General features: G+C 34.9%; 1 protein-coding gene across 15 annotated transcripts in view; it reads left to right on the top strand.

Moving 5' to 3' along the window:
• The window catches only part of bol (boule homolog, RNA binding protein), a 32977-nt gene extending 22602 nt beyond the window's left edge, over positions 1-10375 (top strand). For 4 of the 15 annotated variants that reach the window (XM_020961332.2, XM_086833376.1, XM_086833377.1 and 1 more), the window contains 5 exons: positions 3465-3524; positions 3793-3910; positions 4207-4298; positions 4534-4567; positions 9012-10375. In XM_020961332.2, coding sequence (XP_020816991.2) covers positions 3465-3524; positions 3793-3910; positions 4207-4298; positions 4534-4567; positions 9012-9127 — 420 coding nt within the window. In that variant the 3' untranslated portion in view covers positions 9128-10375. Of the gene's footprint in view, positions 1-3464; positions 3525-3792; positions 3911-4206; positions 4299-4533; positions 4568-4774; positions 8391-9011 lie in introns of those variants that run through there. The other 11 variants (XM_020961334.2, XM_086833379.1, XM_086833380.1 and 8 more) reach the window with 3 other exon arrangements.
• Positions 10376-11662: the final 1287 nt, after the last annotated feature.

Genomic DNA, 11662 nt, shown 5'->3' on the forward strand with positions numbered 1-11662 from the left:
AAGGTGGAAAACATGTAATTAATGTGCAACAATATCATGGTTATTACTTTCCTGAATTGGGTATAAATCCCCTTTATAAGTAGAGGTTCGAAATACCGAGTTACCTGACGTTATATGTAAATAGATTTTCTTCCGAAGAATTGCTAGAAAAAGTTGAGAATTATAGCTTCACAAGTGCGATATTATTTATGTTAATGCTACCATATGCGAAGAACAATTTAGTATAAGCAGCTTATATAAGTTGAAAACAATAATGTGGAAATTAATCCCTTTTCTGATATTTAATTCGCATAAAATTTGTTTAAATACCAACCATTTCACTAGTTCTTATTAATTAATTAATTTTTAAGTTACTATGTACAAGTAACAGCTGGAATCAATATATTTTCCACAAAGAACAAATAGTTAAGACCTGTTAGAGGTTACCAACCACTTCATTGGTTTTTATTAGTGACTAATCAACCCTTAGAAATATATTTCCCCCAAGGAAGAACTAGAACCAATAAAGAACTAGACTTAAAATCAATAGATTAATATCTCAGTTACTTTCTTAACCCATTTTCCCTGTGTAATAATAGCAGGTTGTAACCCAAACTATATAGGGTCAAGATCTGGGTTAGGTGTTCCATAAACAGTCCATAAACAGCTTACCCCTCCAAGGTGGTGGGCTCATTACAAAATGAACTTGTCTGCCATATTTCGTTTTGGCATACTAATTGATTATAATTATTGCATAACCACTGGAAGCCGGGGATAGCCGCCAAGTGATGCAACTTTTACCCATTTCAGGGGAAAATTCTCGTTTGCTTTTTACCCTCTATATATATACATATATATAGTATATATAGACGTATTCTCTGAAGCATCCGCCCTGTGCTCGGTGGCATATTAAGTGAAAAACTTTTGCCGCTCGTCATTAATATGCATTGTTGTCGTTCTCGTTGCTCGTTGTTGTTCCACTACTTGCTTGCTCGCAGAGTCTGGGCCACGAGTGTCCTTGTGAAATGCAAAAGGGAGAACAGGCAACGAGCAAGTATAATGCCCGGCGGCAGAACAAGGATAACAACGACCACACTCTATGCAAAAGGCAAAAGCTGAAATGGGCACAGCATCAACAACAATATAACAACGACGACAAGTCCTGGCAACGTTTAACCAAGTTTTAATTTACACACACACAAAAGGAGACACACATTACACTAATTAAATTTCATTTAGAAAAGTTTCGCATTTTTTTCGACCACGAACTCATCAAAAGCCGCAGCAGCCACACACATCTATATATATATTTCACATCAGTTCCCTTGGCGTATACTAATCTCTGTGTATATGTTTTATGATGGCAAAAACTAATCCCAATCCCCCCCAAAATAAAAACCAATATCAGACCATATCCATACCCATTCTCACCTCATACATGCATAATTACGCAACACAAATAAAAATACATCTAGATTAGAGTGAAATTTGTTGCCCGAAAATAAACTCGAAACGCACATTTCGAATGTATGAGATTTGCCTACTCCTACTCCAGGAGGTTGAGGAAAAGCAGCCTCATTCTCATTCTCATTCAATTTTAAATCATTTTAGAGTGGACCTGGCGGTGTCCTGTGTGTGTGTTGTTGTCCTTTTTGTGCGGGGAGGCTGAAACAAAAGGCCACCGTAAAAGCCAGCCACCAAAAGGATTCTTAATTAAATTCATTCAAGACAAGAAGAAGCAGAAGAAAAGTGGTTAAGGGTATGAGGGGTCTCCTTTGCCTCCGTTTGCCATACGTTTCATCTTTAGTTTACTTTCTCAACCGTTGGCCCTTTGTTATGGCCCTTATCCTTATGTCGCTAGCCGAGGACGATGGCTCGAGGGCGGCCAACTCGAACATAAATGAAAAGAATGTTTGCCCAGCGGCGGTCAGGAAAAAAGGATACGCGCGGCAAAAGGCGACAGCGGCGACGGCTCAGGTTTTCTCCAAGCCTTCAAGCCTTCAAGCTTTTCTTTTCATTTTCATTTTCCACATTTTTTTGCCTTCCCCCCCCCCCACTCCCCCAGTTAGTTATTTTTTTTATAACGACAAAGTAGCGTCTCCTTGGCCCGCAAACATTTGCTTAGGTTAATGGTTATTACCGTTGCCAAGAGAGCGAGAGAGAGAGGTCACCCCGCAGTTCCCAAGCCTCCTTCCAGCAAGGAGTCGTCCTGGCTTATCTCTCTTTGTGGAGTCGTGTCCTTTTCATGCATTTCAAGCGCAAATCACAAGGGTATCAGGCGGGGTCTAATTGGCAATTAAAGATGAACTGGCAGCCTTTCAGAGAGACGCAGGCTCTCAGTAGCAGTTCCTTTTGCTGGCTAAGGTATTAAATGTAAATTGGCTGATTTATAGGGTCGAAGAGATGCTAAATGCATTTTTAATGGGCAAAAAATAAAATACAAAATAGAGATGCGATTACCTTAAGTAAATCAACTTTTCAAGGGATTCCTGGGACTAGGAAACTTTCTGGGTCGATTTTAGGAGTTAATCTCTATTTCCATTCCTTTCTCTCTACAAAAACCGTGTGTTTATACCTTGTATTATTTTTAATATATATTTACCTTGGTGTTGGTGTTACATTTCACAGTTTTTCTAATTGGTTTTACATTTGAATAATTGTTTTATAAATTGATTTAATTATCATCCAGTAGTGGCTGCGAACACGAGACGAGAGAAGAAACGACATGACAAAGCGAGCTTTATTTTTACCAAATTCAATTTGTTCTTTAAACGCTTTTGTGCCATTTCAGTTAATTTCTTTTATATTAAACTTATTTCAATGAGTTTATTATTCTGGTTAATGAATTTTTATGTGTTATTGTTTGTTGATTAAAATAAACATGTTGTTGATTTTTGTGCCGCGCAAATGGAAAATGAAATTAAACAAAATAAAAAACAAAAAGACAAGAGAAACAATACGTTGGCAATTGAAATTGCTTTTGAAGCCAAATTAAAACCCACAGCAAAAAACAGCAGATCTTTTTTTATGCAACATATGTACATGACATTTTGTAATAAACCTTACTTAATTTAAATACACACACACACACCACCATATAAACACATACACCTATATATAAAATATATAAATATATATACATATGTATAACTTTGGTAATGGTATTTTGCCTTGGCACGTGTTTCTCTCTCTCTTAGCCATGGCCGTGCCATAAAAAGCAAAAAATAAAAAACTGAACAGAAGATATAATAAAAACAAAAAATAAATTAAGACACAAAATAAAACCAAAAGCGTTGCGCATTAATTTTTAACTATTTTTTGAGAATTTTTGATGCTGCTGCGTTCGATTTGAATTTGAATTTCTTCGTTCGGCTTGTGTGTTGATAATGCAGTATATCGATATTAATGCTCGCCATTTATGCTTTCTCCCTCTATCTATCTATCTATCTTCCATTGCTGTCGCTGATCATCGATAATATATATAGGGCGAGTGCGTGGTACTACGCGATCGTAAACTGAACATTGCACCGGCCATTAAAAAACAGGTGAGTGTGATGATACCTCTTAGTTATGATCAAATTTCGATAATGAATAAGGATAATTTCGATAAGTATCGTAGCTTTTCTGCAGCGATTGTTGGTCTTATTCTTAAGGATGTACTAGCTTACCGATTATTTCGATAACTATTTACATTTATCGTGACATTTATGAATATATCAATTAGTATCCTTATTCTATCGAAAGATTTGATAATCTACATTAAATATGTAATTATATTTAAAAAATAAATATATAATAAATCAATTCTTTTAGCCCAATCCTCTGCAATCGATTGTGGCCACAAACGGAGCCGTCTACTATACCACCACGCCGCCGGCACCGATTAGCAACATACCGATGGATCAGTTTGCTGCCGCCGTTTATCCGCCAGGTGAGGCAATCGCTTCCAATACATATATATATATTTATATAAATATATATATTATACTTGTATCTCTCTTTGCGCTAATGGGTCCTCATCGTTTATCTGAGTTTCACTTGGTTTTATTGACATTTGTTTTTCTTTTCTTTGTATTTCATTACTCTCTTTCTATTCGAAAAAAAAACAAAATATGTATACTTCATCAACTCCACAAAAATGAACAAAACAACAAAAAAAAAACACCAACACCACCACCAACAACAACAACAACAACCATCAATTGGGAAACAATTAACCAAACCTAGTTACTGACTTTACAGCCGCTGGAGTTCCCACCATCTACCCACCATCAGCCATGCAATATCAGCCATTCTATCAGTACTACAGTGTGCCAATGGTGAGTCTACAAATGTGATTAAAATGCAGTTAAAATTAATAGCACTAATATATAATAAAACATTTATTAAAAATATATTGCCAACATAATGCAATTCCTCCCAAATTTGAAAGTTCTATGCAACAGATTGCTTTTGAATACCTAAAATATGATTTCTTAGTGCTATTATTTCGACAGCAACTTTTTAAAATATAATTTTAATATTAATTTGATACAATTTCCTTTACTATTCCAGAATGTACCCACCATTTGGCCTCAGAATTACCAAGGTGAGTTGTGCTAAAGCCAGCTTCTCTAAAGTATTTAGTATCTCTCTCGCTGGTATTTTTGTCGTTTGTCGTAGAGCCTACACATTATCGGTATTTGCTTTCTTTTCTTTCATTTTATTCTTGGCGCACCACCAACCAATCAACCAACCACCAACCACCAACTACAACAACAATAATAATAATAATAATCAACAATCACAAAAATAGGTTAAATCAAAAAGCAAAAACATTAAGTAAACAAATTTTCGTAGTCGCCAATTTTTCGTTGAGAGCTGCCCTGAATAATAAATCATAAAACTACATCAACAACTACAACAACAACTGCAACTGCAACTACAACTACAACAACAATTACAACAACAATCTGACAGATGCAGATGCGAGAACAAAACGCTATATTATTATTATTATATATGCCCCTCCAACTCTGATCGAAACAACTACTACAACTGCAGCAGCAGCCGCACTCTCCTAGTTTATAATTTTAGTTTATTACATTTATGTTAATGCCTATGATTTAATTTAATTTATGCTAAGTTTTGGAGCTTTAGTTTTTGGCCACACATCGCATATATATATTGTATATGTAGAGCAAAAAAGATATATACTATATATACAAACATGTAATGTAAATTAGTTGAATGCCATGAGGGAAATTATACATCTATATAATTTTTGTTATCCTTCGATTCTTCGATTCCTTTCGATTTTTCTGTTCGGTTTTTGCTTGCTGTAAATAGCAGAGAATGATTGTAAATAGTAGTAGTAGATGGCACAAAAGCGCATACATATATGCTTAAATATGAACAATACCTACAATTTAAATATATATATGTGTATGTATATATATATATATATATGTATATCCAACGATTTTTTCGATTATTTTGTAGGAATTTATCCATGTTAACTTTGAGGATGCAGCAGCAACAGCAACAATAGTGATGCTACCTACTACTACTACAACAACAACAACAAGCAGAACAACAAAAGCCACAACAACAACCAGAACAACAAAAGTAAACTAAAGCATAAATAGAATTTATATATATACACACACACACACACATGAACAGCTGCAAAATTTGGGAAATGTTTAGTCAAAGGAAATCGTGAAAGCTGTGGAGGAAGGACACTCACTCACACAGAGACACATTAAAAGCCATTGCAAACTGCTGTAAAGTAAGCAGCTTATGTTATTAAAGATGGAACCATCCTGTGTGTGTGTGTGTGTCCTGTGTGAGTGACGGGGATAACATTTGGTCGAGGAAACATTTATGATGTGCAATTAGCGGAGGTGCAGGAGCAGCAGCAGCAGCAGCAGGGGGGCTATAAGGATACAGATAGGAGTGTGTGTATGGTGTGTGTGTGCAGAGAGGAAAAGTCAGAAAGGCAGCTGATATTTATGGCAGAAGACAGAACTTGAAACCGTATTTAAACTATAAAAAATTAAAATACAAACACAGTGCAGCAGCAACAAAACACACATACTTATACTATAGAAAATAACTGAGGCACACACACCACACACACACACACTGCATACACTATACATATTTGGGGGCAGCGATCGAAGAATAAAGACATAATATTATGCGTAAACTAATTTATATACATATACAATACAATATAAAGTAAATGTAACTCGTAACTCTGAAACACACACATACAGCGATACAAAGCTACAAAAATAAGAAGACGACAAAGTCAAACACACACACACACACACACCACACCTACGCACACCCACGAAACCCGAGCGGCAAGTCAAGGATATAATTCATTTGAAATTAATCCTTGACTTTCCGAACCGAGTTCGTTGGAAAAGTAAACACAAAAAAATGAAAACTAACTTGTAAGCCAAGCAAAAGAAAAACTGAAACGAAATTTTAGTCTAAACGAGAATACTTACACTAAAAGCAACAAAAAAGAAAAGATAGCCACATAAGCCAAGCAAAAAGTGAACTAAGCATAAACAAAATAAAAAGGAAAATTAAAAAAAAAAAAACTACAATAAAGATATTCAAAATATGCTAGCTAAAATTAAAAACAAATGCGAAAAAACATACACACATATATATATTAGAGAGACTATTAAAGGAAAGCTAAACTCAAAGCTCTAGCGAAAAGGAAAATAGATAAACTCAAGCAATACATAGACACTCATAGGTGTGTGTTACACAAGAATATAGTTAAATATAAATATATATATATATATATACATATATATATGTACTAAGAAATATAATATAACAATTTAATAATAAACTAATGTACAAGAGATGAGAAGGCAAAACAAAAAAAAGAAAACCAAGCAAAAGCGAGCTCTGCAAAAATGTTGATTTATCATTTTTGTTTTGTCTCTACACACATACTTAAAAATTCTGTTGTATCTATTGTTATGATGATGGCATCAAACTAATCAAAAAAAATATTAACGAAAAGAAAAGGCAAAAAGCTAAAAACAAAGGCGATGAAAGATGTGTTAACCAAAAATTATTTAAAGATACATTTGCGGGGGCAGAGTGTACGCTCTTCGGCATCGTCGGACCTGCGGGCGAGTTCCATTCAAAACGAGAAGAATATAAATAAATAATTGGTGCATAATTTGGCTGAAAGAAATACCTTAGCGGAAAATTCGAAATAAATATTTATATATATATTAACGTATATTGCCTTATTGAACGAGTAAAAAACGAAATTATTTGCCCACTGTTTTCGCGAAGATTTCGCTATCGCATCGATATCGATCGTAAATGAAACCAAAACCCAGAGGTTTCAGAAATACCTGCTAAAACAGATGTCGCTCGCGGGGTCAACTTACTTGAAAAAGAAAATGCCGGAAAATGAGAGGCTGCATGCTGCCACCGCAAATGTGTTTTATCTTTTTTCGGGGTAAAACTTGTTGACAAATTTTTACTAAATTGTTAAATAGTTAAATACAAATGAAAAACAAACAAAACAAAAAATCATACATTTTTAAATCGAATTGTAACAATAATTAGTAATCACTCTTTGTTGAAACGAAGCAACACAAAATGTAATGAAATGAAAAGCAATAATTCAATAAGGCATGCTCTAGTTAAAAACTAAAAACTGAAATCAAGTCGAAGAAGCAACATAGAAACCACCAACCAAGAGAGAGTACTTACATGTATGTCAGTCAATAGGGATTTTATTTAGTTTGAAAAGGCACTCGGATTCGATCGAGAGTCCGCTAATTGCTGGGAGAGGAGTGTGATTGAAATTGAAATTGAAATGGAAATTGAGTTTGATTCATCACTCTTTTTACATCCATGCATATATCCAGGCGATCCATCTCTCCAGCCATCCCAGCAATTGAATTCTTCCGCAGACTAATCCACACAAAGATCAGATCATAAAACTAATAAATCCAAGGCGTAACTTAAGTATATACGTGATATTTTGAAAATGCGAAAATTCATAAATAAATTGTTTAGGTTTAAAACAATATTAAATATATATTATACAGATATATACATATATATACATTATAAAGATAATGCCAAGGCATAATTAAAACCATAACGATTAATTAATTAAAGAATGAATGAACATTTTTGCTGACAAAACAAACAAACAAAAAAAAACGAGAAACGAAACGAGTGTAAAATGTTTGTAAACTCAATTTATTGTACGACGACGAGAGCGCGGAGTTCTTAAGTTTTTACTGAACAGCAGAGAGCAGATTGTCCCATCGTAAAAATCTATTTAGTTTATATATAGTGAATATTTATATTATATATACATATATATATATATATATATTAAATGAACAAATGGCAAGTAACAAAAAACAAAACCAACAAAATGAAATAGCAATTAGACGAAGGCAAAAATGAGCGAAAATGCGAAAGTGAAGTGAAAAATTATATATATATACAATACATATATATCATAGCGCAAAGAATAATATATATTTTAATGAAGGAACATCAACTGATTAAGTGCAGCTCAACTACGAGCACAAATGTTTTTAGACTAAGTACCTACCTACCTAAATGAATTCAGCAATTACATAATATATATACAAGAGATGGGCGAGTGAGGGGAAGAGTGAAGAGAGATTGCCTTCTCGCGTTGTGTAAAATTAAATATATATATATACATGAAGATAATATCCCATGATCATCACAAGAAGTAAACAAAAAAACGATACATATTTAACCACGTACACACACCCCACACACACAACACACTATACTACCTATAAATATATATAGAGATGAGAAATGATAAAGCAGAAAAGAACGCATAAATAGCAATAACAATAAAGCAACAGCTACTTAATAATTTTAGCAAAATGCAAAACACAAAAAAAAAAACATGATGCAAAAGTATAAAAAAACATGCCTTGGTTTCGCTTTTATTTTACTTAATTTTAGTTTGGCTCTATCTACTTTATCTTTTATTTTTTGTACAGAAAATCACTCTCAAATGTTGCATCACCATCACTTGCCATCAACGAACTCACACCAGTCGCCAACAAATTCCTGGACAGAGTATGAGGATGCAAATGGCAGTCTGCCCCGACTTTAACCAATATATATATCTATATACTTGGCTAAGGGGAGAGGGGGGAGATCAAGATCCAAATCAAGATCAAGATCACAAACAGATTGATACAGAGAGAGTAAGATCAAGCCACATTTCGTAGAATCAGATTTTAAATTGGACGAATGGATGGAGAGAAGTTTTTTTGCATACGAACAAGAGTGCTCCCACATCATCGATAGAACGTGGACGATGGCGATGCCACACACTATACTCCTTTGTTAATCGTTTTGCGTTTTTCTGATATTTCCACTTTCATCAAGACACCATTACCATCATGATCACCGTACCAAAACCAAAAAGCTCAGGACCCCCCTTCCAGTGGGGGGTAATCTTTGATAACCTGTGTTTCTGCGTTCAAATTGTTTCATTTGTTGTTTGTTCTCGTTTATGTTTTCGTTATTTTTTTTCGCAAGTTACTACTACTACATAGTTTTTGGAAACAACAAAAGGGTGCGTGGCAGCGAGTGTGCGCCTGCGATGACGGGAGGAGGAGCAGAGGAGCAGCCAGGCCAGGCCAGATGAGGGCACAGGATTCAGGATCAAGAGGATGGAGCGGGCACAAAACTCCAACAAATCTCAACAACTTCGTTTCCCCCCCGCACAGAGAATATTTATATATCTATCATGTGACCACATACCGACGAATACCATCCCGAGTTCAATTCGAAGCAACCGAAGCATATCCCAACTTCTTTCAAAATTACCATTTGTGATCACACCACCACCACCAAAAGACCCGAATATAGTGTCCTTGCTGTCACCCATCATCACATCTGGAAATGGTCCTGGTCCTCGAGCGGAGACACTGCCTCCCAGCGATAACATTAGCATTCGTTTCGGGTTCAACTCTTACCACTTGACGAGGGAGGAGCTCCGATTCATGGAACTTTTGATCGTTGATCCATGATCCTTCATTTGTTGATCCATGGTCATTGATCCTTGGTTGTTGATCTTCGATCGTTGATCTTTGATCCTTCATCTTTGATTGTTAATCCTTGATCTTTGATCGTAGATAGCAGATTGTTGATCGTTATTCGTTGATCGTTGATCGCTGTCCAATCGACCCTTGATTTTTCTAAATTATTTGCGATTTCCATTTTGGTATCTGTGTTAGTTCGCGGTTTTCGAATCTCGCTTTGCAAAATCTGTGATATGTTAACTTTCTTTTCCAAATCTATCATGTTCATGTCCAGCCTTGCAAGCTAATAAAAAAAGAGCCCGAAACAAAAATGGAACACTGGTTTATTTAGTATTATTTGGTTTTCAATTTGATTTCTTTAACTTTATTTTTCAGTTCTTCCCGATCAAGCAAGCAAAAAGTGTAGCATACTTTTCAGGTGCTGCTAAACACAAAAAGCAACGAATCTTTCAGTAGCAAATGGCGACTAAGAAGTAGCGAAGAATAAAGCGCGAATCGTTAAGATATGAATAAAATAGTTGAATTAAACGGTTGTGTCAAATTAGCTCTAATGACAAAAAGCGCTGCAATTTATTAGGACTAAACTTGTCTAAACTCTAAATGTAGTTCAATTACAAATGATTTGCTAAGCTCGCTCCTATCTCTCTCTCTCTGTCACTACCGTGTGTAAACTTAATCTTCCCGAGTACGAGTAATTATAATCTTAAATAAAAACAGAGGCATACATACACTTAGATGATCTGATAAGCATACAGACATATACATTATATATATATATAAAAATGTACAAGAACAATATATCTCTCGATGGCGTCTCAACAACACAACACAAAGGAAATCAGTAATCAGATACCAAAAACAAAAATATTATATAATATTTACGAGGGGTGGGACTTAAAAAGGTAAAGTAATTGGAATGGCAGAACATTTTTACATAAGAAAAATGCATTTTTTAACAAACGTCTACGTGTGAATTGAATAAACCTTATATGTGTATACACGCATATATATTATATACATTTTATTAAATATATATATATATATATATATATGAATATATATATATATGTATATGTAAAGCCGAGCAGCAATTTTTTATAACGAAAAGCGGCCCGAGAGAGCAGCGGTGAAAGCAGTGTGCAGGCAGAGCAGAATAAACCCCAGGCCAGCTAAAAGGAGGCCCACTGTGCGCACTGCGTGCATGCCCACTGTGTGTGTGTGAGCGTTAAAACGTTTTTTGAAGTAAAATTTAATTTACACAAGACTGACGCTAAAAAAAATAACTAAGAATATTAAAAGTGTACTAACCGTTTACGAATTTTTCAAAATGCCACACACAAACACACACGTGGCTCTGTGGGTCGGAGGCCAAGGCAAGGACTTGCAGGATTCGAGGCTTCGGATTTGGAAAGGGAAACTGTTGAAGGGGCGCCGCTTTGTATATGGTTATATTATATTGTACTTAATAAACGGAAAACCTGAGATATATATTATATATATTTATATTTACAATAAAAAGCAAAAAGAATACAAAAAAAAAAAAAATATAAAAACCCAAGCGTAAACCGAAAATACAAAAACGGCATAATTTATAAACA

The sequence above is a fragment of the Drosophila serrata genome, unplaced genomic scaffold, assembly GCF_035046125.1.
Source record: "Drosophila serrata isolate PLE 108 unplaced genomic scaffold, ASM3504612v1 contig_272, whole genome shotgun sequence".
NCBI classification, from domain to species: Eukaryota; Metazoa; Arthropoda; class Insecta; order Diptera; family Drosophilidae; genus Drosophila; species Drosophila serrata.